Source organism: Schizosaccharomyces japonicus, assembly GCF_000149845.2.
Source record: "Schizosaccharomyces japonicus yFS275 unplaced genomic scaffold supercont5.1, whole genome shotgun sequence".
Taxonomy (NCBI): domain Eukaryota; kingdom Fungi; phylum Ascomycota; class Schizosaccharomycetes; order Schizosaccharomycetales; family Schizosaccharomycetaceae; genus Schizosaccharomyces; species Schizosaccharomyces japonicus.
Genome location: NW_011627860.1, coordinates 2,236,652 through 2,263,418, shown reverse-complemented (window position 1 = coordinate 2,263,418; position 26,767 = coordinate 2,236,652). Strand labels below are relative to the sequence as shown.

The following is a 26,767-nucleotide window of genomic DNA, read 5'->3' as shown; positions in this document are numbered from 1 at the left end:
GTAGTTTAGTGTAATAGCGTGTAGTGCAGTGTAACGAATGTTAGTGGTTTTCGAAAATGTTCGTTACAGTTCATTAAACCTCATTTGGCGGTGAGCCCTACTGCGCAGGAGCACAGTAGACAGAGGTACGTGCGTGAGCCCTTGCGTTGTCTCCAAAATGGCAAATTCGTTAGTCCATGTACTTGCGACTCGAGAGCAACTGGCTGCATTTGATGAGAAAGAAGATGCCGAACGCGTGTGTCTCATTGGGAGTCATTGGATCCAGGTGATGGGCGTCCTACTAGAATTGTATGCATCATTGAAAGCTTAAGCAGCGGCAATAGTAGCAGTAGTTTGCTAACAAACTTCGTAGACGGCAACGAGTCGTAGGCACATCGTTGGTGCTGTTTCGGAGGTACTGTACATTAAGACGGGTAAACAATTTGGAGGTGGGAATGACAGCACTGACATGTCTGCTGCTGGGTTGTAAAGCCGCAGAGACGGCGGTGTCGATAAAGCAGCTGTGTACGGTGGGCATGTACGTATGTGGGATGGACAAGATTGAAAAGAAAGAAACGGACGCATGCACGGCTGGCGGTACTGACGCAACTGAAAATACGAGCAGCGATCCCTTCGTCCTTCCGTCGTTGTATGACGAGCTGTTGCTGAGGACGACAGAGGAGTTGCTCCGGCGAGAGCTTGTTGTGCTCGAGGCACTCAACTTTGAGCTGCATGTGGTGCTTCCACACGCACTTGGAGTGCAGTACTTGCAGACGCTTGGTCTAGTCAGAGATACACAGTTTGTGCAAACGTGCTGGAACCTGATGAACGATGCGCTGCGAACGCGGCTCTGCGTTTCGCTAGCGCCATTCTGTGTTGCAGTAGGATGTGTAGCCCTTGCAGCACGGATTCACCATCGCAAACTCCCCGACGAATGGTATCGGGTATTCGATGCGACGGTTCAAGACACTGCAGATGTGGAAGCAGCACTGACAGCTATGTACTCAGCGATGCTGGAAGCGCAAGCCGGGCCTTCAAAACCAGCCTGGATGCACATGCGTGAGGTGGAGTATGCGACGATCCACTAAATAGACAAAATGAAAAATGTACTCATGCGGGAGTGAAAGGAACCGGTCGAGTTTCAGGGTGAGAGGCAGCGTTGCTGGTGCTAGCGTCAGCAGCGTCATGGGAAGGTTGTTCGATGGTAGGGGAGCGGGCGGCGTGTTCAAGAAGGTCACAAGCTTCGAAACGATTCTGTTCGTATACAAACGTGCTGAGGATGTGTTCGGAAAACTTGTGGAGATGGGGCAATTCTTGGGGAGTGCATGCACGGAGAAAGTGCCGGAGGACAGACATCTTTTCTCGGTCAATCCTGCACTTTTGGAGGGCGTTAATGAGGCCAGAAATGGTGGTTGCATCGGTCAGGTCAAGAGTCATGTTCTGTTGGCTCTCGGGGGAAAACAGGGACGATGTGTGAACGGGATAGGAAGAAGTAAGGGTGAAGTAATCAGAAACGGCGTTATGTCGAGTGTCAATGGAGCGCTTGAAGGTGTTAATAAAAAGCGTGAGCAAGCATAGACATACTTTTTTCCGCTTACGGATCCACCGCCGTCTACGGACAAACGACTGACAGCATAAGGGCCTGCCATGCCAATTGGAAATGGTGAAAGAGAATGCGTATTGCCAGCCAGACTCATCAACATCATCAGACATGTCGACGTACCAGCGTTGCCAGGCCTAAGGTTAGCAGATTGAAACTCGGCGAGAGTAAAACTCGGCGAGAGAGAAGGAGAGAGCGGAAGGAGAACGGAGAACAGGGAACAGAGAACAGTTAACAGAGGAAAAGAACGGAGACGAGGACGAGGATGACTGCGTGTACTGGTGGATACATCCATGTGAATGACTACGTAAAATCATTCAATAAAACTCATCCCATGAGAGAAGAGGGTCATTCTGATTGATTCCGACGTTATGAAAGCAGATACCCAGAACCCGTCTTTGTAAAGCCCGTCTTGTTAAACTGACACCGACATGGGTCCCTCTCCAAGTCAAAATCTGGCTCCAACTCCATTCCAAGACTTACCCATTCCCAGCTGGGATCCGGACACGCTGCGGTCTCTACAGATACCGGCGACGTCTTCATGTTCTTGTCGATCCATGGTGCTGGATCAAAATTTAACAGCGATTGCGCAGAAAACAACGGGATGCCACAGAAAAAGATGCTGCGGGTTAGAGCAATTCTTCCAACAACACGTACCCTCTTTGATTCTCATACAAGACGTCAATTTCTTGAGTTTTTTCAGGCACCGACATGGAGACGGCCACAAAGTAAATATACACAAACTTCAATACACAGACGAGACAGCACACAGGTGGGGTCAGAGTGGGGTAACTCTGTGGGGTATTCTTGTGGGGTTGGCTAGGTGGGATAGGTGGAGTACTGTGCATACCCCCACTGCATGTTCCATTTCGGGTTTCGTCGCTCGCTTCGCTTAACGCGTTCGACAGGGGCTGACACAGCGTCCTTTGTTACCTGCTCGTTACGAACTAGCCTACAAGCCTGTTCTTTCAAATGCCCTCGGCTAACCTCGGCTATTCCCTCTCATACCAGCCCGTACATTGTCTTCAATGGGCCTTGCTTCCACACAATACACACAATGTAGCACCCAGGCATAAAACACGTCGTCGCCCTCTCCATCATGCAGTTTCGTGCTCTAGTTCCACACAATGGTCGTTCTCCACCGACTCCTCCTTTCTCTCTGGCCCGCTGGCGCCATGCTTCTCGTCTCCTCCTTCCTTCTCAACCTTCCTACCACGTCTGCCATTCCTATCTACAGTGACCCCCACCAGTGCTCTCTCCGCGTCTCCGTCCGTACTGACGTCGAAGGAGAGCAGCAGCAGACACAGGCAATGGGCAGCGTTGTCATCGCCAGCAACGTCACCTCCTCTGACGCCCCCACAGAAAACCCCACCAGCTCTGCCCCCACGACCTTCTCCCACACAGTGAACTCAACTTTCCCCACACATACCCCCACCACATCAACCTCCACAAACACCCCCACGGATGCTCGCGTCTCCTCGCTGCCCTTGCTTAACGGTGACATGCCTGCCCTCTATGCTGGATACCTCAATGTGTCCGCTTCCTCCACATCCCCCCACTCTATCTTCTATGCCTATGCTCCGAGCGAGCAGGGCTCCGACGATCTGATCGTCTGGCTGCAGGGAGGTCCAGGCTGTGCAGGCACCATCGGGCTCTTTGCTGAGAATGGCCCTGTGCGATTTGGACCGGGGGACAGTGCCCCGGTGCGTAGTGAACATTCATGGACCCGTTACGCCGATGTTCTTTACCTCGACCAGCCGTTTGGTACAGGCTTCTCGTACGCTGTCACTGAAGCCGATTACACGACGACGATGGATGCCGCCTCTGCTGAGTTTATTGCCTTCCTTGACGGATTTTTCGATGCCTACCCCGACACGGCGAGCAAGCGTCTTTTCTTCGTCGGTGAAAGCTACGGCAGCTTCTGGGGCGCATATTTTGCTCGAGCTCTCGCTGACAGACCCGATATTTATGACCGGATCGTTTCCGTTGGAATCGTCAGTGGTCTTTCTACCACTCATGACACCCAGTACAGCGTCTCCAACAGTCTTTGGTTGAGTCACCTCAACAAGCTTGGCTACTACACTCAAGACAAGTCCACGTGGAACAGCTTTTCCCGTGTCAACGCCCGTTGCGGCTACGATAAAGTGATGCAGGAGTTCACTTTTCCCGCATCACAAACTCCCTTGAGTTCTATCAGCACTAGCACCAGCTCTTCGAGTACAAGCAGTGGTGCCGGCGCCGGAGCTACTGTGTCTTCGTTGACTGACAGCTCAGGCAATGCTTCATACACGAACTCGTCTTCCTCCGCCGAGGTGGATGTTTTTTCTTACTTTCCTTCTTGCGATACTAACGACGCAACCTATATGCTCATGTACTTGCAAAACACATGTCTCATCAGCTACGACGTTTCAATCGATTGCACAACAGCCTCTCAGCTCACCGACCACTTAACACCGTATCTTAACCGAGCCGATGTTCGCGAAGCTCTTCACGTACCATCGAGTGTCGCTGCATTTAGCACGGCTAATGGTGTCTTTGGCGACGGTTGCAACTACGATCTGCTTCAAAAGATCAACACAGTTACATACGAGCCCGTGCTCAAGTCGGTGGTTCCTTCGCTCATTGCCGATGGGAAGCGTGTCGCTTTCCTCTCTGGTGCTCTTGACTATCAGATCCCATGGTCGGGTACGCTGCTTGCCATGCAAAACACAACTTGGGCCGGCTGGCAAGGCTTTCAAACGGAGCCAGACTGGGATAATCCGGTCGGTTTCACTTTGAACGAGCGTGGTCTTTCGTTTACGCTGCTCAACTCTGTCGGACACATGGCCTCCATGAATGATCCCGACCGTGTAAATCGCTGGCTACAGGAGCAAGTTTTGTAAAGAGGGATTCATCAACAATGATTCAACGAAAGCCACTTAAAAAAAAAGGTGTTTTGTTCCGACACACGATCAATCGCAATATTGTTAATGTGTGCTGCTGGCAGTTCACAGACTCCCTCCCTTAACTTCTTCATCCTTCCTCGTTCCCTGATGCATTGTTCTCTCGGTACCTTTTTGCATGTTTTCAACTCTCAAATTATTTCTTTCTTTCTTTTTTCCAACTGGTACAACGGACCTTTCACATCATTTTCTTGCATTCAATCCTTCGTTTGTTTTCTTAGTTCATGTCATAATGTACATTCATTAACTGCATATGGAGCCTGGTCGGCGTTGACGGAGGGAGACAGGACGAGATGGGGTGTATGGTTGATTGAAGCAAGGTGTGTGCAGTCCAACGCAATCAAATCTCGTTCATTTGTCACCGTCCTTCGTCGTCTTGTCCTCCGTTGTCTTCATTGTCAACATTCTTCGCTGCTTCTTCGACGTCTTTGCTGTGTGTGTGACGCTGTAAACGGTATACAGAGCCGCACGTTGGACACCGACGCAGCTTGCCCTCCTTCACGGTCATCCACACAATCGGATGCGAGTCGGCTGGGCTGCCTGTGCACCCAATATACCGGTAAGGATCTAGCGACGGTACAATGATAGGGTCTTGCACAGTGCCTGTCCGAGACGAATCCAAGGGGGCCATGTCGAAAAGGTCTTCACCCAAAATGTCTGCGATCATTTCTGCCCGTTCTAGGCCTGTAGACTGCTCCAAGTCTGTGGGAATTGTTCCTTCTGGAGCACCCTCTGGTTGAAGGCTGTCCTTTTCGACTTCTTTACGGGCAATCTCTTTCACTGATTCTACGTTAGCTCTAATATCAGGCGGACAAAAGTTCGTAGCAGCAGCAGCAACCTGTTTAACTGCACTACTTGTGAGTCGCACATTTCTTGTTTCTGCGGCACACCGTCGTAGATGCCACGAATCGGCGGGTATCGCCGATTACTCGTTTGGTCCTAAGGACCGGGTTCTTCGTACAAACCTGCACCCAACGTCTCATCGTTTTTGGCACATTGTCTCTACTCCTCCGCTCCTACTGTATTCTATTCTACTACTGGCGCATCGTGACGTACACAGCGTGGATCGAGCGCGGGCAAGCTGGAGAGTTGCAGTAGGTCTCGTAACGTTATTTCGTTTAACGAACTTTGAGAAAATGCGTTAACCTACTTATGGATGGCTACCGCACCGTTATTGCATTTTAGCGATAAACAGGAAAAAGCGCTAATATCGATAGTGTCGTATAAGAATGCTGCGATAACATGTTTACTGTAATACATTAAACCGTGTTACTCAGATTTAACGTGGCATTACGAAATTCAACACAGTAGAGAGAGACCCTGGCACACCCGAGGATTCGTCCAGTCGCAGAATGAGGGGGAATCATGTAGACTATGACAGAGGGGGTGAAGACGGAGCTCAACGGAATCGCAAACGAGACCCACGCACGAAACTCTACAAAGACAAGTTTACCCGCGAAACCTCTTCACAGCACACACCCGACTTCATCAGAAGTCTATCAACCAGACCTGTGCGTTGTACTTCAAACTACACTACAAAATGCACCACCACCAGTCATCCTCATCACATCGTCTGAAGCAGCAAGGCCACGACAGTCGATGAGAAGAGGAATTTTACACGTCAGAATACACCAGCTGCCCTACACGACGGGACCGTCCAGAGGACGAGAAACCCGAGGCGTAAGAGATCATCGCTGAAGAGGGAGAACAGAACCTGAAAAGAGATCCTGCTATCCCCCCGAAGAAAGAATTGTCTCACTCTTCGGGCAACGGTGCTTCCAATCATCATCCGTGTTGAGTTCTGTGGCTAGGTTAGGAAACCCAAGCCGGACGTATACTATAGAAATGATCCTATGGAGTATCGTCGATGGTTTTTCGTGGAGCGAGCCGCGCCCTTTTATAGTGTTTTCGTGTGGGGAAGAGCAGTCACAGTGTGGGGGTAAAGAACGGCAACAGCTACCGAGTAATAATAGTACACGGAAAACTCTTTGAAACAGTACTTAGCAATACCGTAATTATCACTATCTATGCACTGCGTTATCTATCATACAGTGTTTTATTGAAACCTACGAGCCTCTGCTGAACTGTGTCTCAATTCGCAATGCTAGATAACGTGCAGTAAAGACACACTATAACGTTTAGCACACTCCACCAAGGATTAGCACACTTTCGTAAGACTCCTTGTATCCCCTTAGTCCTCCTTGTCTTTCCTTGTTCCTCCCCGCAGTTCGTTCTACTTCACTATCCCTTCTTAATCTCCTTAACGAGATTCACCTCCGGCATCGCTACAGTGCGCAATTCGACGGGCTCGACTTGCCCGAGTGCACGGCTCAATCTGTGCATTCTCGACGCATGGAGAACGTTTCTCCCATCTCTCCCGTAGAAGCTCTGGTTTCCAGCATTGTCCGGGAATCGGACAAGTATCCCAGAAACTATTCGCACCCTGTCACCTACGGTGTCGGTGGCTTTCGAACGAGGTGAGTAACCTAAAACCTGCCCGCCTTGGGACCCTAGTATTCAGGCGTTTTCAGCCTGTGGACGACTATGCACCTTGAATTTCCCATCGATGATTTTGTCGGACTTATTTCTCATATTTAACCGCAAAAACCGCTTTCGTTTCATTCGGTTATTAACGAAATAGAGCTGAATATGTCCCCAGCATTGCCTTCCGGACGGCCGTTGTCGCCTGTTTGTGCTCCATGAAACACCAAGGAGATGTCGTTGGAAGTATGTAGGACAAGGATGAGGACGGGGAAGTGGCCGAGCGTTTCTTGTGCTCCTCTAGACTTTCCTTCGTTTACCCTTCTTTCTCGGTTTTACTGCATGCTAACTCTCAGTCATGGTCACTGCATCGCACAACCTGTATCGGGATAACGGTGTCAAAATTACCAACACTCTCAGTGAGGCCGTTGCGTCCAAGTGGAATTCATTTTTGAACCAAATCGTCAATGCTGACTCGGCAGACGAGCTGACGATGTGTCTCTACCGTCTCTTCGAAAAGACGGGCATCGAGTTGAACACAATGCCCCACACTGTGGTTGCCCGGGACACTCGGTATGTATGTCAGCGAGGGGTTCTGTGAAGTAAAGGAAAGTGATGGCACTTACAACTCACGCTGCTTTACTCTCTCCTCTGCTTTGCTTCTTTTTCCTCGTGTTCCCTTTCGCATTTCCCTCTAACACCCTCTTCAGTCCGTCCTCTCCCCAGTGTGTAGATGCGATTCTTGACGCGTTCAAAGTCTGCAAGGCCGCTTATGAAGACTTTGGACTGCTCACAACTCCCCAATTGCATTATATTGTTAAGGCTTACCATACCCTTGATACGCCCGAGTCCATCGGAACTCCCACTGAACGTGGCTACTACGAAAAGCTTGCCCGTGGCTTTTTGTCTATGATGGAAGGCAGAGCATCGCGCGGAACCCTGTACATCGACGCTGCAAACGGTGTGGGGGCTCTGAAGTTAAAACCGTTACTGGCTTTTCTTGATGAGGACGTTCTTCAAGTTAAAATTATAAATGACAGCGTTGATAACCCTGAACGTCTCAACTATCAGTGTGGAACTGATTTCGTAAAGACACAGCAGAAGCCGCCCATTGGAATCCAGTTTTCAAAACACCAGCGCTGTGCTTGTTTTGATGGTGATGGTGATCGGCTCGTTTACTTTAGTTGTGGAATTCGCTGCTTCCATCTGCTTGATGGCGACAAAATTGCCGCACTTTTCACCATTTTCCTTCTTGATCTTATTCGTGCCGCTGGTTTGGAACTGAAAATAGGTGTTGTACAGACCGCATATGCTAATGGCTCCAGTACTACATTTTTCCAAAAGTCGCTAAAGGTGCCTGTTGTTTTTGTATCTCCTGGTCCAAAAAATTTGCAACAAGGTTGCCAAGCATACGATATCGGTGTGTGTTTCGAGGCTAATGGCCACGGAACCGTAATTTTCTCGCCCTCAGCTCGAGCAACAATCATGAATTACGAAGTTTCTTCTCCGGCCCAGTTTTCCGCTTTGCGGATGATCAAAAATTTCATGGCACTGGCGAACCAATCGAGTGGTGATGCGCTTGCTAACATGTTGTTGGTTGAAGCGGTGTTGTGTCACAAGAATTGGACGCTGAAGGAGTGGAATCAGTTGTACACAGAGTTACCCAATTTTCTCATTCGTTGTGAGGTCAATGATCCAAGCAAGTTTACCACAATGGACGCTGAGCGTCGACTTGTAACACCTGAAGGCATGCAGGCAAAGGTGGATGCACTTGTCGCAAAATATACAAACGGCCGGGCGTTTGTACGTTCTTCTGCAACAGAAGAAGCTGTTCGGTATGTAATTCTTACTCTCCCTGTTCCCTTAATTTTAACCCTTTCTAAAATAGAGTTTACGCAGAAGCCAGTACGCGCGCTGAAGCCGAAGATTTGGCCCTGCACATCGCTGATGCTATTCATTAGATTGAATATTGCTTTCTAGTCAGGTTTGCATCTTTAGATGCGTTTCGTTCGTATGCGTTTCCTCACGAATTTCCTTTCCTATTCTTTTTTGATGATCTACGACTATGAAGTTCTAATGGGATTCTTCTCATCAAACACATAAATACTATGTCCTTTTTATAGAGGAACGACATGCAGGGGTTGTTAGGGGTATTAGAGGTCGACTTTGAACTGGTTTTTGCGTAGTTTCTATGTCTTTATTTCAATTTGTATTCGTCTCGTATTATTCAGCCGCAGTTAGTATTCAGGATATTATTCATAATCGTATAAACCTAGTATTTATGCTTAGAGGAGACTCTTGATACCAAGTTTTCATTTAGCTACTGTTTATATTTCGCTTTTTTTATGTTGTTTTGTCGCAAGTCGCTTCGGCCGCCAAACCTTATTTGTTTACATAACCTCTTCCTAAAATTCTGAAGTAAGCAAAACAAATCAATTGAGCCATTTAACGTGGTATGACGATATTTCCGCTTTTGTATCAGCACTTCTAAAACACAAACAATTGCCTTGTAAACGCCTTCGTTTCGTGTAAAGGTAGGAGGATTCGATAATGAACTTCACCATGGATACAAACGTTCCCATGTCAAACGCCGAAGCGGATACTTTAAAGCTTGTGAATGATCCGTCTTTCTTATTATTTAGCGATCAAAGTCAACCGGATAAGATGCCAAATATGAATTATTTGAACCCACAAGCAGAAAGTTTAGAATGGGGATCTTTTGATAAAGTTGAACCCTCCCAGTCGCTTGGATTTTCGCCTTCTCCTGCCTACCCGCTAGATATGAAGGATGAAAAGCAAAACCTTGATCTTCCCATTCTAAAGCCAGATTTCGATATTGAATCGTCCCCTGCGTCACAATTTATGATGTCGCAGGACGGGCACTATTCCGAGTCCGTAAATGATGGAATGACACCAAGGAAGTCCATGTCGAGAAAGGAGTATCTCAGGCAACGGAACCGTGAGGCCGCTTACAAATGCAGACAACGGAAAAAACAATGGATTTCTGAGTTGCAAGCAAAGGTTGAATACTTCAATATTGAGAACAAATCTCTTTTGGCTCAGGCAAACATGCTACGTGAAGAAATTGTAAACCTTAAGATGTTGCTTGTCGCACACAAAGATTGTCCGTTGTCCATGAAAACACTCGAGTCTTCAAAAATATTTGATCATTGAAGCTGAAGGTTTCCTCTTTTGTATTTTAATTCCGTTTCCTTCCTCTTATTCACTGCCGGAAGACTTTGTACTTTTCAGAGTTTTCGCAAGGACGTATGCACACAAATGCATACTGTCTTTCGGAATCCATTTAATTTCTTTCGACGAATGAACCCCTTCATCGCTTAGGTTGTAATGATTCCAACCTTCGAGCAACACGATCGGCTCAAGCGTATTCTGGGATTTGTCAGCTTCTTATTGTTTTCGGCACACTCACCTCGCTCAAGTTTTCATTTAATAATCGCGCGGGTCTCCATTCCTTTTTATATTCATCTTCTTTGTTTTCCAAAACATTATTATTCGTCGAATCATTCATGTCTTCGTTTTTGCAGTGATTAATTCGCTTCGAGTTATTTTCAGTAAGCACTGATGCGGTTTTGGTAATCAATTCGTGCATTAGACAGGTTTTAGGTTTGTGGTACGAAAACAAGTTTTTCATATCTTTCATTTGAAATTTGTATTTTAGTGTACTTGTGTCGGAATCCTGTGACGCATTGATTAGTTTGTGAATGTATAGTTTTTGTTCGATATTTTGGTATCATACCATGAATGCATTGGACAGTCCTGTTTTTGTATGTTGACGTATATAGATTTGCTCATCAAGCATGCCAGTACTGAATGTTAGTTTTATCCTCAACATTTCTAACAGTTACCTTAACAATGTGTATATCAAAACACTTCGATTTTGGCCATAACGATAGATTCGACCTAAAGCCTGTAAATCATAAGCCGGGTTCCAGCCTAATTAATTAGCTAAACAATCAATTCAAGCATTACTGTGACTGGCGTACTGGGCTCAAATAGAATTAGTCGATTCGCACCAACTAGGTTTAACCCTGCTCCGCCAGATTTGTTTGAGAGCAAGAAAACGGCTGCTATTAGCTTAATCGTATAAAAAGTAGTTCTTACACAGATGTTCATAAGTTGAACAGTTAAATTGATCAACAAGGCTCTGTCGTGTGTTGGTCGGTGTACTTCCATCAAGACGGCAATGTGTGATTAATAAGTGTTTAAGAAGTATTTCAATCAAATTTAATGTTTCAGTGAATTGGGAAACAATCACACATTTTAATTGAGAATTTTTGAATTCTAATAGCAAGCTTTTTAAGAATTCGAATTTGCTTGACGAAGCAATCAAATCGTTTAAAGATAAATCCTTGTTTTATTAGCTTGTATTAAAAAAAAAGAAACATACCGTATTTTCTTGATGTTGGATAAGTCGAGTAGAATTGCATAAACAATTCAATTCAGTGAGTGTACTCAATGGAAATGTTTTCTCGTTTTCAAGTGTACGGTCCTTCCAGAATTTATCTAAATGTTCTTCATAAAGGAGTTCCTGAGATCTAGAAGGTTTCAGGAAAATAGTGACATCGGCTTATGTATTAGTAGCAAATCTCAGTGAACTTGTAACATACTTCGCGGTGGCAATGTCTCGCTTAGAACATCTATTTTTCGTCGTAGAACAAACGTACTCGCGTATCGAGCCAGCTAATAATTGCGTTAATGTTTACCTCTCAGTTGAATTAATAGAATACATACCCTTTCGAGTCGTGCATTGCCTAACAAGACGTTTTTTGTTGATGCATTCACAAGTCTGCTGCGAAGGATTGGTAATTCATACTGTGAACGGAATGAAGTTTGACTGCCCAGTACTCCAGGCATAATAAAATTCACCATTGCATAAAACTCCATGAGGTCTAGTAAGAAAAGCTTGTTAACATTTTTCAAAATTTGTCTAGCTTACCATTTTGTATCGGTGTTCCTGTCAATAATAGCCTGCGTTTTGTTTTTAACTTCTGTAAAGCTATTCCGGTTTGACTGTTCATCGATTTTAGTCGATGGCCTTATATAGTTAGCTCAATCATTAGCAATTAGCCTACCTTCATCGCAAACAACTAAATCTATTTTGTCACAATCGATGTTGTCCTGTAAAAAAGACCGAACCTTGAAATTGTCAACAGAAGTACATGGGTTATTGTACATACCTTTTCATAACCAACAAGAACGACAGAATAGGAAACATTACCGATAAACTCCTTAAATTCAACAGTTGATTTGGCAATCATCACATGAATGCGTTCAGTACCAAGCCATTTTATAAATTCGTTTTTCCAATTCTAAAATTTAGCAGTATTCCCAATTTCAACGAAACTTACCTGTAACAATGTCACAGGTGATACAATCATAATTTTCTTTAAAGGAGGTGCTGCGTTTGCTATAGGATTTTGCTCTTTAGAAAGTGTTAGCTAAGGACATGTATGTATGACTTACTAAGTAAAGTCCATAGTACAGTTATTGTCTGTAACGTTTTTCCAAGACCCATTTCGTCCGCTAGAATGGCTCCGTATGAATTATGTCTTCCAATGGACATAAGACAGTTGTAAAGAAAAGACACACCTTCTTTTTGATGAGGTTGAAGTATTTTTGCCAGTCTTGGGTCAATGACTACATCGACATTTCTCCTTCATCGATTTGTTAGACCGGACGAACTGTGTTTTTAACTTACATTTCATCCCAAGGTTGCATACGTTCCATAACAAGTGCATCTGGAGCGTTTGGATCATGCCTTGCAACAGGAAGCTTTTTCTTGTGCAACTTTTCTTGACCCTCTTTGGACAATGGCATAACAAAAGCCGTATTTAACTTTTTTTCTGGTTTAACTGGTTCGATACTAACTGTCGTATTTAGAAAGCTCCCTTTGAAATACTCTTCCTCAGTAATCGTATTTTCAAGCTGTATTGAGTAAGAACAAGCGACTTTCATGATTTTTTTTTCATACTGATATTTCTTTTCCAGATACTCTAACAACAGAACCGATTGAAAAGTCGATTCCACGAATACTCGAGCCGCCCAAGCTGTCTATATTAGCTTCAAAATTTGCTGAACAAACACGTGTACCGTTCTCCATCCAAATTATGAATACTGCATTGATTCCCTTGGATGACCAGAATCCCGTCTCCTTCCCAAGTCTTGTGTTTTTTGAATGTTATTTTTCTCCTAAAATACAATCGAGTAAGCAATAAGATTCGTAATATAATAGTTACCATAGTATGGAGAATACTCTCAGTGGCTTTTCACTCTGTTCCAATTCAGTTTGTTTTGAAGCAATTGCATTTGCTGATGGGTTTGTTTTATGAATAGTTCTTAGTGTGATGCATTAGTTACTGTGTAAACAGGTAAAGAAATATTCACTTACGAAGGAATCTTAAAGGGCGCCCGCCGTTTCATGTTTGGTTCTACGAGAATTGCCTTTTGATTGGGATTAACTAGACGCGACTCGGCACACAAAGGAAGCGCGACGCGACAATTTTAAAGTGGTCACATGAATGAAGAAAAATGAATTTTCTGTTGTTGCAAAAGAAAAAGGATTGAATAGTCGGTCGTAATATATTCGAAAAAATACGAAGACTCTTTTTTGAATCCGATAAACTCTCATGGGTACTTTAAAGATGTTTCACACAATAATCGAAATAGTACAGGAAATAACCTTATTTATTGAGTTAAAAATAATTCAATCATCATGTATCGTCGTTGGAAATCAAATAATAAGCAAAAAAGAATAAAAGAACTTTTTCAGTTCATTAGGCATTGCCAAAAATTGCATAAATAGAAAAGCACCATACTTAGTGACAGCGAGTGCGAGTGGAAGTAGTGAATGTACTCATAGAACTGGACTGATATGTCCAATTGGAGGGGACAGAAGACGTCGTCGCAGCAAGGACGGATGAAGAAGAGCTGGAAGAGGCAGATCCAACAACACACTGAGAGTAGTAGGGATCATGGTACTGACAGTAAGTACCAGAAGCACAGCACGTAGGACCCTCCCAACCAATGCCACCACATTGGCCGTAGACGATTTGACAGCCATCATCGGCAGCACCGGGAACGCACTGACTGTACCAAGAACCGGTGTATTTGCAAGCACTGCCTTCGGTACAACAAGTAGGACCATTCCAATTGTTTCCACCACATTGACCCCACCAGGGAGCGCATTCTTCACTGGGAGGTTTAGGGGTGCATTGCGAATAATAGTCTCCTTGCTTTATACACTCGGAACCGGAAGCACAGCAAGTAGGTCCTTCCCAACCAATGCCACCGCATTGGCCATAAACAATCTGGCAGCCATCATTGGATGCACCAGGAACGCATTGGCTGTACCACGCATCCGAGTACTTGCAAGCGCTACCCTCAGCGCAATCAGTAGAACCGCTATAGTTGATACCACCGCACTGTCCATACCAAGGAACAACGGCAGCAGCAGTTCCGAACAAAACGGAAGAAACGGCGTAGGCGACAAGACTCTTCAATGCAACCATATTGGCAGTCGGAAGCAAAGATGTTTAGTAAAAAGAAAAATAGAAGAAGGCTCTGAGAATAGCTAGAAACTGAATGGCCCTAGAGATGGACAAATTCAATTGAATGGTATACATGTTGCATTTACAGCAATTATTTATACTCTCGTTTCTTTACCTTACGTAAAAAAAAAAAATACTCACCCTGTCTAGAGCTCCGCAACTCCCTTGATCATCTTCCCGGCTGCCCACAGATTGTAACGTGGATAAGGGCACCGGATACGTTCACAAGAAAACCGCTCATGATAATTCATGTGTTTTACCGCAGTTCATGTCATGATTCCGAAAATAATGAGAACACGAGCAAACCCTGTTCAGCAATAATCCGCCCTTTTTCATCTCATGCTCAACATCCTGCTCATGGGCTGTCCCTTTTTGGCGAAAACAAAGTGCTCATGTCTTGTGCTGCAACTTTTCCATCGTCGCCCGGCATGTGTGATGTGTTAACTAGCACAGCACAATAATATAACTCAATTGAAAGCTATAAATTAATTAACAAATAACTAGTGACATATAGTACCAGATGGAAAAACTACACAACGTGTTTAGTATCAAAAACAAATTTTGGTTTACGATTTTTTTTCGGCTGCCATACTAGCCTATCTGCTTGAGCGGCAATTTCAGGGTCCCATAACTCTCAGGGTCTTTTGATCCACGGCAAGCCGACTCTTGCGATCGTCATTCGACTAGGCGAGAACAAACGCGAAGCATGATGTTCCCCTCTTCGTACTCGCGCAGGGGTGACCCTGACTAACCAATAATTATTCAAACCGACCACTAACTCCGAAGATCGCGTCGCACCATCGGTATCGTTATGTCATGTCAGAAAACTGTCACACTGAAACTTACCCCACTAGCACCCGATTATATGCTTCCGAGTGAAGAATTCCTTCTGCAAAAATCACTGCTTCGTATTCAACAGGGTTGGTTAGGAGTCTGTACATCATAGGGAAATTGTAGAAACAGATGTTGCGTGTTTATCCTAATTTTTAGAAAGGACCTAATTTTTAGAAAGGAGCCGACAAAAAAACACGGAGCCGTTTTAACAAACCAAACTCTCAGCATGAGTTGTTTGGTGCAAGTTGCCCCTTCTCCTTTACACATGCAAGCCATTAGTAATTTTAACTTTCGCTTTCTGTTTTATGAATCTAAATACGAATAATGTTTTGATTCAGCTGGAGGGGTTTACAGGGGTAACAGGGATTTCAAATAAAGTGCCGCTTTGAGAAATAAAGTTCATCAAGCATATTATTTTTTCGATAAAAAAGGTTCGTTATGTGAAGAAGAATCTTTGATTACATAGTAATACCGTTTACAAATTTACTCATTGCAATACAACGCCTTTCTCCTATTAATCAGGTTCTTTGATTCATCCATTTCTACATGTCGCAAACCGCGCGTATACGCATTCGCAGGTAACCTTAATCTGCATTCATCCCAAGCGACTGCCTCCAACACGAGTCTCCTTCTCCATTACATTACAGAACGATGAAAATGCCGTTCTTAATTACAGATTCGTCCTCTGTTTTGTGTCAGTCGTATATCGACTCGATCATTAATTAGAAAAATGGACTTTGTAATCTAATGGATGAATATACTCATCCATGCTCAAAATACTGTCTACTTCTGTCACTGGGTGATATTTTACTGTCTAGGACCTATGCATGTTTGTTTGCTACTTACATGGGGTTCACATAAGATCGTCGTTTGTTTACATACTGCATATTCGTAATGCATTTTGGGAAGAGTATGTCAACAAACAACTATCCCAATCCACTCAAGAACAATTGCATCCATGCATCAAAAACATAGGAGTTCATCTGAACTGCTATCAAATAGCCCTGTTCTATCCATGAATTCAATTGAGTCGCATTCAATTGCGAAGGCCATGGAGTATCCTGCGGCACAAGTGAAAACACAACCTTGTAGTTCGCCGAAAAGAGATAGACAGCCATTGGTGAATGGCGACAAAGTCTCTGAGCAGTCTATTAAAGTACAAGACAAGAAGAGTACACTCTCCTTCCCTTGTTCGTCTGTCTTAAATCGTTTGCAATTACCAACGTTACCACGCCGCGTGCCATTCATCATCAATGATCCTCAGTTTCCGCAGAACTCAATGGCAAGTCTGCATACCATTTCTGGCCTGTTTCAGTATCGCAAGACAGTCAATCCGGATTCGGTAGCATTTATAACCCTTGATAACAAAGGACGAGAAGTCGCTTGCTGCACATGGTCAAGGCTGTATGACAGAGCTGAGAAACTCGCAATGTTCTTATCGAAACATGCTGGTATAAAGAGTCAGGAAATCGTAATCCTCTACTACCGGCGTTCAGAGTTTGTGGATTATATTTCCTGCTTTTTGGCATGCATGCTCGTAGGAATTATAGTGGTTCCGGTGATGCCTTCACTATCCTTTCAAGACTTTCTGTTTATTCTCTCGGAAACGCAGTCCAAACATGTTATGCTCACTGAATCGACATTCAAGATATTCATTCGTGAAACGTCTATAGGGCAACGAAAGGATATCTCATGGTGGAAAATTAATGAAGTTAGTAACTTTAAAGTTCCTCCGGGTGTGCTGTCTTTAAACTCTAATGAGGATGACATCGCATATATCGACTTTATAAAGCCGACTGTATCTTCAAAAAAGGCCATTGTATTTCGCAATAAAACAATTATGAGCCAGGTGAAGGCACTTACAACGGCACTCATTACTAATCCACTTGATCATGGTATAAAAAACTACAAAACGAAACGTGCAACACAGCTCAACGTTAGAGGAGAGGTGCTTCTCACATATCTTGATCCACGCAGATCTGTTGGATTGACGTTCACAGTTTGGAATGCTCTCTTTAGCGGTTACACTAGTGTTATTTGTGAGCCAGAAGCCATTTCGACTGCCGGCACATTTGCTTTCGCCATATCAAAATACCAGGCAACAATGCTTCTTTGTGATTATAATGGACTCAAAAACGTTGTTTTTAATTACCAAGAAGATCCCCGATCTACTTTATCATATCGTAAAAAGTTTGACGTTAACTTCTCTCTGCTTAAACTATGTCTAATTCATTGCAACATCGTGGATCCAGAGTTCAACGCCTTACTGTCTGACAGATGGCTTCGGCCATTAGGATGTTTATATTCGCGCGATATTGTTGCACCCCTCCTTACATTAGATGAATACGGTGGGATATCCATTTCGATGAAAGACTGGCTAATGGTAAATGACACGTATTTAACTAATGGGCCGATGCACGAGGATTTCTATCAAGAGCTCTTAGTCCTAAAACAACCCTTATGGAAAAATACGGTTCACACCATATCGTTTCTCGAAACTTGTAACTACAATCCCGAAGATATTCTATGTTTATCACCATTTTGGTTGCCTATTATCAACTCGTCGGTTGTTGTGGTCAATCCAAACTCCCACTCGCTTTGCAAAATAAATGAAATCGGTGAATTATGGGTTCAATCCAAATGCTTGCCCACAGAACTTTTCTTCGATAACAAGTTTCACAACTGTCTTCCTGAACATCCAATCATCGCAAGTGATAACGAGTCAGAATCCTTTATTTGCGAATCTTCTTTCTTTCGCACAAACATTTATGGTTTCCTCCGTGAAGGCCATATCATAGTTGTGGGTAGGAAAGAAGATCAGATTCGACAAAATAAGCACGAAATTGAGAACGGGAAGTTAGTGAAGAAACTTCAACTCTTTTACAGTCAGTTCTTAATCAGAGATTTGATGAAACGAATACCTAACATCCATGAAGCAGTCTTGTTCGACATTAAAATTGAGGATGACTACTACCCAGTTTTAATAATTGAGACGACTTTAGCAGAGCCTGCGCAGCATTGTGCCTTGCGATTTCTCGAAAAAGATTTCTTACCTATATTTGAAGAATTGGCCCAGAATTGCTGTGAGTACCTCAACTTTTCCTATAAACTCTCTCTTTATGCTGTATTTATTTCAAGGACAAATAAGCTACCTCGGAATATGGAAACCGCTGGCAGTCTAATTAATCCACATGAATGCAGACATGAGTTTTTGTTAGGAACTTTACCGACAAAGTATGTCAAGTTCTTCGTTGATCGTGCTATCTCATGTTTGCCCGTTGGAAAAGATATTGTCCATGGAATTTGGTCATCCGAAATGTTTGATTACTATAATCAACAGCAGGAATCAAAGATTCTTCAAAAGAATATGTTTACGACTAAGGACATCGAAGCCTCTAATCAAATTTCAGATAGGCTTCTTCTCTATAACACAATTTTGGATCTTTTTCTTCTTCGTGTTTCAAAGACGCCTTTACAAACAAGTTTTGTTAACCTTAGTTCAAAGCTTACTGAGTGTTCAGAGATTTCATGGAGAAAAGTCGATTACAGAATTGCTTCTATAATGGAGTATATACAATTGGTTCTTAAGCCGAAGCCATCTCAAATAATGTTGTTGATATATGAAGATCCTATGGAATTTGTGTTCGCACTTTACAGTTGTTTTTTCCTTGGAATCACTGTCATACCTTTTCAAAAGATTGGAAACTTACAGTTGCAAAAGGAAATTGGCCTGATTATTCGACTCATTGATGAATTCAAAGTGACTGCAATTTTAATAGATGAGAGTGGCTTTTTAGCTTGGAAATCAAAACCTATTATTCAGGCTATAAAGCAACGCTCTTCTCTTTTTAGAACAAAAATGCCAAAGACTCTCTGTACAACGGGAATTCCCCTTTCCAAAAAATCAACAAAGCATTTGCGCTTTCGCGGTATTAGAGAGTTAATAAAGGATCGAGCACCTGCCGTTATATGGATTAACAGGGCCATAGACGGAATCGTCTCCACGTCCTCTTTCTGCCATTTTGACTTGATCCAATTCTGCAAGGAATTAAAGGAAGCATTTCACATTTCTTCAACTGACAGTCTAATGGCTGGATTTGACTTTTCACATGGCTTGGGATTAGTTTTAAGTTCTTTAATGGGCATTTACTGTGGTATGTGTCTTAGGTATTTATGAGGAGACTAACCTTTAGGCTTTACTACTTTTCTTCTAACCGAAGATGATTTGTCAACCAGATTTGGGATGATATCAGATTCCTTACTGAAGCATAAAATCTCGCATATGTTTCTCCCAAAGTATCTCCTTTATCAGTTTATTAAAAACATACCCGATGAAGACTTCACCTTTATACACGCACTGATTGTGCCCTTCTCTGAGAGACTTTATTCTCAAAGGCGTATGTCACATGAAACCGATGTATTTTACTAACGCTATTCTAGTGCTAAAGATAAAAACTTATTTGAATGATAAAAAGTTGGCGATAGATGCAATTTATTTCGTCCTTTCGCATGCACAACAGCCTATTTTATCATACATAAACCTTGCCCTATCTAAAAATGATGACATTGTACTTTCACTTGAAGCGCTTAGAGAAGGTTTAGTTAAAGAACAATCTTCTGACGTTGGCAACAATTTACTGTTAACAAGTGCTGGTGAAGTAAGTCAAAAGAAATGAATCATTCTAACCAAAACAGGGAATGCACTTTACTGACATATGTGTTGTACATCCTGAAAAAAGGGTACTTTTGACTGAAAACAGAATCGGTGAAATCTGGTATCATGGCCCCCATGGAGCAGCGTGTAACCTAGACCGCGATGGCTTTGGTTTTCCTATCGAATCGGAAGGATATATGGAAGAACCCGGAATGTCTCATAAGTGTTTCTTGCGCACTGGTTTACTGGGATTTTTAAGTCGGCCACATAATCAAGGCTCTAATAGCGATTCCCCACTGAAGCTTTATGTGTTAGGAAATATATGGGATACACTTGAGATAAATGGCCTTAACCATTTTGTGATCGATATTGAACAGATGGTCGAAAGATGTCACTCGAACATTTCAAAAGATGGGTGGTAAGTCAACACATTTTCATAACCTCTTAGCTAACATATTAGTGTGCTATTTCAAGCTGGCGAGAACATATGTTTGCTCGTTGAGGTTAAACTGGAAAATTGTCTAGCAACGCTGGCAGCCTTAATTGTTACAAAGGTACTTTCTGTTCACAAGTTCATCCTAGACAACATTGCTTTTGTACATGATGGTTCATTTCCAAGAAATTATTTGGGCATAAAAAATCGTCAAAAGATAATTGAACTTTGGCTCAAAAGAAAAATGTAAGTACGGACATAACACAATAGTCTCTAACAATTTAGGAAACTATATTTTGAACTAGACACACATTTTCAACAACCCTTTCTTAATGATTTAGAGGAAGAAGAGACATAAAATAAAAATTTCTTATTACGATGCCATAATATGTGGGTGAGCGTAAGAAACCAAGGGTTTATGTGTTACAAATTATCTTCAATCATGAAAATTTTAATTATTTGTCAGCTTGTGTTCGAGGCGATGGATCAAATTTGGTCGATCTCAAGTCTTCCAATAGCCAATTTATTGCTTTCTCTACATTTTTACCAGTTAAGGCAGACACTGGAATGACCTTCCAATGATGTGATTTAATCTTCATCGCCTTAACTTCCTAAGGGTTTTGTTAGAGCGATGTAAACATTATCTTAAATAATAAAACTTACATCTTCAACTTTTACCACGACCGATGGTTCCATGGCATCCATTTTGTTTATTATTATAAGTAGATTCGCACCGAGTAATTTCTGTTCAACTCATTAGTCTAATGTTCACATAAAATAAACTCAATAAAAAACACAACATACTTCCTCTTCCAATAGCTTCTGAAGCTCATTTTTGCAAGTATGTAATCGATCTTCATCGAGTCCGTCAACGACCCATATTATTGAATCCGTTGCCTCAAAGTAATTTCTCCAAAAATTACGAATGGTTTTCTGGCCTCCAATGTCCCCTTACTGCGTTAGGATCTTTTCTGATGACATTTTTTACTTACAAATATTGAGTTTAAATCCAGATAGCTCTATTGTTTTAATTTGAAATCCAAATGTTGGTGAGACACTTGTAACCTGTATTGATGTTAATGATGCAAATAGTTGGCAATATTTCGTTCTTTACATCTTCATTAAGTAGACGTTTTAAAAAAGTTGTTTTTCCAGCATTATCAAGACCACTACGAGAATTTAGTTATATCATCTAGAAAAATGTGCTTTCAATGCTTACAGTAAAAGTACTCGTATCTCTCGTTCTTTTAGCTTCTGTTTTCGTATGATTGTCAATAAACCCATTTGAGAAGTCTACCAATCTATACCGAGGTAGAATATGTTCATGGCAGGAAAGAGTACATAACTTTTCGTGCCTATGCATATTTGCTTAACAGTCTCTTGACATTCTTTCACACGATTCTCTGCATATCTTCATCGTCATTAATATAAAAAAAGCAAGACTACACATAAAAGAAAGGAAAAGTAAACTACACACTTATATGATCGTAAAAGTCATAACGCCGTTAAATTAAACTTAATTGGCTACTTTACAAAACTGGTTCGTTTGAGGAATTAGTTCACAACTGCAGTAACACGAGATGATTTCTGAACCGTATCTTCCTTCAGCAATTCAGGCCATAATGAATTGCATTTCTCATACGTCGCAGTTGGGAAAACAATGTCAAACATTTGTTCATACCATTCCACAGGATATCCCTCAAGACCTACCTTGACATAAGGTGGTAATTCTTCCCAATCTGAAAGATTATCTTTTGGAAATATAATCTTCTTGACATTGGACAACTTAGCGGCTACGGCCTTTTCACGAAGTCCACCAATCCGAAGAATTCTACCGGTAAGTGTGAGCTCGCCTGTCATGGCAATATCAGGAGCCACTGGCATATTAAGAGCTAACGACAATAACGATGTCGCCATTGTGATACCCGCAGAAGGTCCGTCCTTAGGTACCGCTCCTTCAGGACAATGAAGATGAATTTGGGCTTTTTGGAAAAATTGATTGTCAGGGAACCGCTTTGCCACGAGACTTCGAACATAAGAATAAGCCAAAAGAGACGATTCCTTCATCACATCTCCCAATTGGCCCGTTCGTTCTAATGACGGCTGTGATGAAGAAGTAAGCTTGTTCTTCACGATAGACTCCACATACAGGGTAGCACCTCCCAAGCGTGTCCACGCAAGACCCATAACAACTCCTGCGGGCGTTATATCGTAGAGTCTGTCAGACAAAAAGGTAGCAGGGCCCAAATAGTCTTTCAAGTCATTATCCGTAATTGTTAAATTTATTACCTCCGGAATTTTGATAGGCACACGAGGCTTAAAAGAAGTAGCATGTTCAGATACTTGCTCTGATTGTGCTTCCAAGGCTTCACTTCCCTCTTTTGTTACGCCTGCTTCTTCAGGTAATTTTTCTTCACCCATCTTCTTCACGATATTAAATGACATTTTCCGAAAAATCTTCTCGATTTGTTTCTTCAAGTTACGAACACCACTTTCATGACAATAATAACGAATAAGTCCTTTGATAGCGCCATCGGTGATGTTTATGTTCGTGTCTTTCAGACCACAGGCCTCCTTAGCTTGAGGAATTAAATAGCCCTTTGCGATATTAATCTTCTCATCAAGAACATAACCTGAAAGTTCGATCACTTCCATACGGTCCAACAAAGGAGCTGGGATGGTGTCCAAGGTATTTGCTGTACAGACGAAAAGTACAGAAGATAAATTAACCGGCACATCCATGTAGTGGTCAACGAAGGCAGAATTCTGCTCGGGATCTAGAAGTTCAAGAAGAGCACTTGCAGGGTCACCTTGGTGACTTTTACCCACCTTGTCAATTTCATCAATAAGAATTAGAGGGTTCTCAGTCTGCACCTTCTTCAATGCCTGAATAACTTTACCTGGCATAGCACCGACATAAGTTCTTCGGTGACCCTTGATTTCGGCAACATCCGTAAGACCTCCAACACTGAAACGGTAAAATTCCCTGTTAAGTGAACGAGCAATGGAACGACCAATTGATGTTTTGCCGACACCAGGGGGGCCTACAAGACAGATAATCTTGCCTTGCATTGTGCCACGTAATTTTCCGACCGCAACGAGTTCCAAAATCCTGTCCTTCACATCCTTCAGGCCAAAGTGGTCCTCATCCAATATAGTGCGCGCCCTTTCCAAGTTGAAGTTTTCCGTAGTTTTTCGTCCCCAAGGAAGTTCAGTGAGCCAGTCCAAGTAGTTTCGTGTAACATTGAACTCAGAGGCAACAGGCTCCAAATGCTGGAACTTACTAAGCTCTTCATTAAAAACCTTCTCTACTTCAGGGGGCATTCGCAAATCTTTTGTGCGTTCCCGAAACTTTGTAACCAGAGCCTCTTTTCCATCAGTTTCCAAGCCGAGTTCCCGCTTGATTCCCTTCAATTGTTCCATAAGATAAAACTCCTTTTGTCGTTGATTGATTTTTTGGTCAACGTCTTTGCTAATCTTACTCTGAAGCTGTGCGTTAAAGAGTTCTTTCTTTAACACAAAAAGAGCTTTTTGCAGGCGATCAGCGACGTTACTAGCTTCCAAAACTTGCTGCAGCTCGTCAAGCTCACCGGAGGATACAGCAGCGGCAAAGTCCGCAAGCTTTTCTGGCTCATCAAATACGTTACCAGTAGATTGAGATATAGAGAAGTTGGCGATTTGATCACGGAAAAGTGGGTTCAAGTTCGCAATGTCCTTAAACACATTAACAATTTCAGAAGTCACAGCCTTGATAACAGGATCTTGACGATCGTAAGGTTCTTTTGGAATATTCTGAACCTTAACCAACGAGACATTGAAATTCTTTAGGATTGCTGAAGCGTTCTGCAGCGGTAAATAATCGTTTTTTGGAACAGACGAAGACGTTGAAGGCGGAGTGCCACCCGGTGTGTTTTCATCTGGCACAAGCAATGACTGTTCATCCTTATTTGGAAGAAGTGCCGTCGAATCTTCAGCAGATTGATGCGGCTGTTCGGGTTCCTCTTCCTCTTTCGTTTCTTCTTGCTGTTCGTTCTCTATATCTTTGACATTAGCCTTTACGGCTTCCTGGGTTGACTTTGGCGGGATAAGTTCAGTAATTCGGATGCGTCTATGTGGATACAAGACCGCAGTTAACGCATTTTCACCGGCGTTTTTCGCTGGAAAGATGCTAGTGATTTGGGCGAATACACCGACAGGATAAACTTGTTTTATGTCTGTAATGACATCGGTGTCTTTATCTTCATCTCGAAGCAAAAACGCACCGATGTACGGTTGCCGCTTCTTGACAAGTTCTTTTATAGCTGCTGAAACAACGGGATTTTTGGTAACGACAGCTTTATAGAAACCTGGAAACAATGGTCTCCGCATAATTGGTAACACCATCAATTGAGGATAGACTTCCGGAATTGAGCCAGCAGAAGCTTCTCCATCCTCCTCCCCATCCTGTGGGGTCGTATCGTTTTGAGACGAGGCTGTCTCTTCTGTTTTCCGAATTGGTTGTTCGTTAGATTTATCATTCTCTTCACTATTTACGTGTTTCTCATGATCATCTTTTTCGGGGAAGCCCTCTGGCTGCTTCTTGTCCCTTTCTCCTCTAATTAAGCTTGCAGAAAAGGGTTTGCGGTAATTAAGTCGCGATGACTGACTTAGAAAACGACGGTTACAACTAGTAGTACTTCCTGTATGAGTAGATTTAGCAAATAACAAAACTCTCCATCCTGTATTACAGAAACGAGAAAGCATTGAGACGAAAAAACAAATTCCTCGCCAATATGGCAGTTAATTGAATTTGGAAGGTGGGTGTGGGTGTGTGAAGACGTGAGCGCTGTTCACTTTTACGACTAAGTCTTATCTTCGTAGTAACTACTCCAGCTGCCTGAAACTGTTGATAATTTCGTGTTTTGTGTTGATGTGAGAGTGTTACATGTACTATAAATTGCGTTTGTTGACGGGTCGAAGGAATGCTCGTTTATAGAGGGTAGGAGAAATGGAGGCGAAACGAGAAGTTCAATAGCTTGATAAAGGAAAACGTTTCGTTGATCGTTTTAAACGGGTTATAGAGGCGAGATTTGGTTTTTTGAGCGATTTTAAATTGTACTTTTCTCGAAATCTGAGTTTGTACTTCAAAACTGAAACAATAATTTACTTGGTTTGAAAGCATTCACAGCATACAAGGATTCATACTTGACATAATGTTAATTGCCCCCTTTCGTAGTAATTACATGCATCTTAATTATGTGCCTGTAGCGCCGATGAAATCGACAATTTTATCATGGAAAGCGATTTATTAAGAAAGGTACATCAATAGACTCAATGAAAGATCTATATACTCCCTGTTCCCAACGTACTCTAATTCATATGAGAAATTAGACTCGCGCGCAATGATGGTTCTCGCTTAAGGATATTTGTCATCGCGTTTGCATGAACAGCTATTATACAAGTTGATGGTCAACGGTGTCCTTACCCAAACAAAGTACTGTTCGTTTCTGTCATTAATTATTTCTGTCATCAATGGTATTTCAATGTCATATTCCCTGAAAATTAATTCTGTAAACAAGCACAGCAAGAGAATACAGATAGGGCAGAATCATTTTACTTATAAGGTGTAATCTTCCGGCGGCCAACCATTTGTCCTACAGAAAATATTCCTAATAGTTCAATTGCAATAAAGGTTCCTCGTTTAATATCTTCCATGGAATAATCCTGAAATATGCGGGACGTCCGTCTCTACAAAACTATTAGAAACAATCTCAAGCAAGACGTTTACCATACCATTGACTGAGATGTTGAACCTATTTTTTCCGAACGATAAACCTGCTTACCAAATTCCCTCCAAACCTTTGTCCAATACATGATAGGCTCTTGATAGCCTAGATACTGTATTAGAGAACTAATTCGTACACCTGTAGGACGTACGTGACAAGCGTTTCATATAAGGCCTACCGATAGATGCAATTTGAGAGGCAGACGAGGATGCCAGATGCTTCATGGATCCAAAGAAACGAGAAAACGATGACATACTTCACCAATAAACAACGCCTATAAGACGAGAGTCTTATTTCAACGATAATTTTAGTGCTGTTTGCTTTCCAGTGGTGTCTTTTTCCTTTCAATAGCTAATAAACGGTGATGTGACGCTTACGAATATAGTCATGAAGAAAACAGAATGTAATAAATAAAAACAAATGAAAACGAACCTACTGCTTGCACTTACATATAGTGCCACTAGTTATACTTAAAAGAGTCCGTAAACCCGTAGGAGACCATGGATTCTGC

The 26,767-nt window shown here is 42.6% G+C and overlaps 13 protein-coding genes across 13 annotated transcripts; 6 read left to right on the top strand and 7 right to left on the bottom strand.

The window, feature by feature from the left end:
- Nucleotides 1–10: 10 nt before the first annotated feature.
- SJAG_00974 (spore wall assembly protein) lies at nt 11–2,336 on the bottom strand. Its single transcript, XM_002172205.2, has 4 exons — nt 2,237–2,336; nt 2,063–2,201; nt 1,564–1,716; nt 11–1,521 (listed from the first exon to the last, which is right to left on the bottom strand). Exons 1-4 carry the CDS (start codon nt 2,290–2,292, stop codon nt 1,090–1,092), a joined length of 780 nt encoding a protein of 259 aa, XP_002172241.1. The 5' UTR covers nt 2,293–2,336; the 3' UTR covers nt 11–1,089.
- On the top strand, nt 111–1,130 carry SJAG_00973 (cyclin L family cyclin). Its single transcript, XM_002172204.2, has 2 exons — nt 111–288; nt 353–1,130. The coding sequence occupies exons 1-2, from the start codon at nt 158–160 to the stop codon at nt 1,065–1,067; spliced, it is 846 nt and encodes a 281-aa protein (XP_002172240.1). The 5' UTR covers nt 111–157; the 3' UTR covers nt 1,068–1,130.
- Nucleotides 2,337–2,622: 286 nt separating the features above from the next.
- SJAG_00975 (serine carboxypeptidase Sxa2) lies at nt 2,623–4,775 on the top strand. Its single transcript, XM_002172206.2, has one exon. It carries the CDS (start codon nt 2,707–2,709, stop codon nt 4,459–4,461), a length of 1,755 nt encoding a protein of 584 aa, XP_002172242.2. The 5' UTR covers nt 2,623–2,706; the 3' UTR covers nt 4,462–4,775.
- Nucleotides 4,763–5,584, bottom strand: SJAG_00976 (cytochrome c oxidase subunit IV). The gene is made up of 2 exons (XM_002172207.2): nt 5,390–5,584; nt 4,763–5,301 (listed from the first exon to the last, which is right to left on the bottom strand). Exons 1-2 carry the CDS (start codon nt 5,502–5,504, stop codon nt 4,880–4,882), a joined length of 537 nt encoding a protein of 178 aa, XP_002172243.2. The 5' UTR covers nt 5,505–5,584; the 3' UTR covers nt 4,763–4,879.
- A 311-nt stretch (nt 5,585–5,895) lies between these two features.
- SJAG_06587 (hypothetical protein) lies at nt 5,896–6,219 on the top strand (the record flags this gene model as incomplete). The annotated part of the gene is made up of 1 exon (XM_011050689.1): nt 5,896–6,219. One exon carries the CDS (start codon nt 5,896–5,898, stop codon nt 6,217–6,219), a length of 324 nt encoding a protein of 107 aa, XP_011048991.1.
- Nucleotides 6,220–6,865: 646 nt separating this feature from the next.
- Nucleotides 6,866–9,167, top strand: SJAG_00978 (phosphoacetylglucosamine mutase). Its single transcript, XM_002172208.2, has 5 exons — nt 6,866–6,998; nt 7,163–7,248; nt 7,359–7,575; nt 7,713–8,837; nt 8,891–9,167. The coding sequence occupies exons 1-5, from the start codon at nt 6,874–6,876 to the stop codon at nt 8,961–8,963; spliced, it is 1,626 nt and encodes a 541-aa protein (XP_002172244.1). The 5' UTR covers nt 6,866–6,873; the 3' UTR covers nt 8,964–9,167.
- Nucleotides 9,168–9,380: 213 nt separating this feature from the next.
- On the top strand, nt 9,381–10,782 carry SJAG_00979 (transcription factor atf31). Its single transcript, XM_002172209.2, has one exon. The coding sequence runs from the start codon at nt 9,553–9,555 to the stop codon at nt 10,174–10,176; it is 624 nt and encodes a 207-aa protein (XP_002172245.2). The 5' UTR covers nt 9,381–9,552; the 3' UTR covers nt 10,177–10,782.
- SJAG_00980 (ATP-dependent DNA helicase Rdh54) lies at nt 10,222–13,443 on the bottom strand (the record flags this gene model as incomplete). Its single annotated transcript, XM_002172210.2, has 19 exons — nt 10,222–10,392; nt 10,433–10,699; nt 10,760–10,829; nt 10,869–10,956; nt 11,007–11,087; nt 11,125–11,371; nt 11,411–11,589; nt 11,631–11,703; nt 11,755–11,912; nt 11,960–12,058; nt 12,096–12,159; nt 12,201–12,332; nt 12,372–12,445; nt 12,487–12,677; nt 12,722–12,948; nt 12,995–13,070; nt 13,114–13,212; nt 13,260–13,358; nt 13,412–13,443. The coding sequence occupies 19 exons, from the start codon at nt 13,441–13,443 to the stop codon at nt 10,222–10,224; spliced, it is 2,427 nt and encodes an 808-aa protein (XP_002172246.2).
- A 257-nt stretch (nt 13,444–13,700) lies between these two features.
- SJAG_00981 (fungal cellulose binding domain-containing protein) lies at nt 13,701–14,943 on the bottom strand. Its single transcript, XM_002172211.2, has one exon. It carries the CDS (start codon nt 14,529–14,531, stop codon nt 13,839–13,841), a length of 693 nt encoding a protein of 230 aa, XP_002172247.1. The 5' UTR covers nt 14,532–14,943; the 3' UTR covers nt 13,701–13,838.
- A 1,049-nt stretch (nt 14,944–15,992) lies between these two features.
- On the top strand, nt 15,993–25,231 carry SJAG_00982 (AMP binding enzyme). The gene is made up of 7 exons (XM_002172212.2): nt 15,993–19,558; nt 19,598–19,801; nt 19,845–20,062; nt 20,100–20,476; nt 20,519–20,737; nt 20,777–21,536; nt 21,584–25,231. The coding sequence occupies exons 1-6, from the start codon at nt 16,363–16,365 to the stop codon at nt 20,847–20,849; spliced, it is 4,287 nt and encodes a 1,428-aa protein (XP_002172248.1). The 5' UTR covers nt 15,993–16,362; the 3' UTR covers nt 20,850–21,536; nt 21,584–25,231.
- SJAG_00983 (ADP-ribosylation factor Alp41) lies at nt 20,868–21,956 on the bottom strand. Its single transcript, XM_002172213.2, has 6 exons — nt 21,711–21,956; nt 21,606–21,660; nt 21,484–21,556; nt 21,296–21,441; nt 21,155–21,235; nt 20,868–21,102 (listed from the first exon to the last, which is right to left on the bottom strand). The coding sequence occupies exons 1-6, from the start codon at nt 21,773–21,775 to the stop codon at nt 20,947–20,949; spliced, it is 576 nt and encodes a 191-aa protein (XP_002172249.1). The 5' UTR covers nt 21,776–21,956; the 3' UTR covers nt 20,868–20,946.
- SJAG_00984 (lon protease Lon1) lies at nt 21,891–25,610 on the bottom strand. Its single transcript, XM_002172214.2, has one exon. The coding sequence runs from the start codon at nt 25,232–25,234 to the stop codon at nt 22,046–22,048; it is 3,189 nt and encodes a 1,062-aa protein (XP_002172250.1). The 5' UTR covers nt 25,235–25,610; the 3' UTR covers nt 21,891–22,045.
- Nucleotides 25,611–25,697: 87 nt separating this feature from the next.
- On the bottom strand, nt 25,698–26,675 carry SJAG_00985 (F0-ATPase subunit G). The gene is made up of 3 exons (XM_002172215.2): nt 26,408–26,675; nt 26,264–26,361; nt 25,698–26,218 (listed from the first exon to the last, which is right to left on the bottom strand). Exons 1-3 carry the CDS (start codon nt 26,508–26,510, stop codon nt 26,084–26,086), a joined length of 336 nt encoding a protein of 111 aa, XP_002172251.1. The 5' UTR covers nt 26,511–26,675; the 3' UTR covers nt 25,698–26,083.
- Between the last annotated feature and the right edge of the window lie 92 nt (nt 26,676–26,767).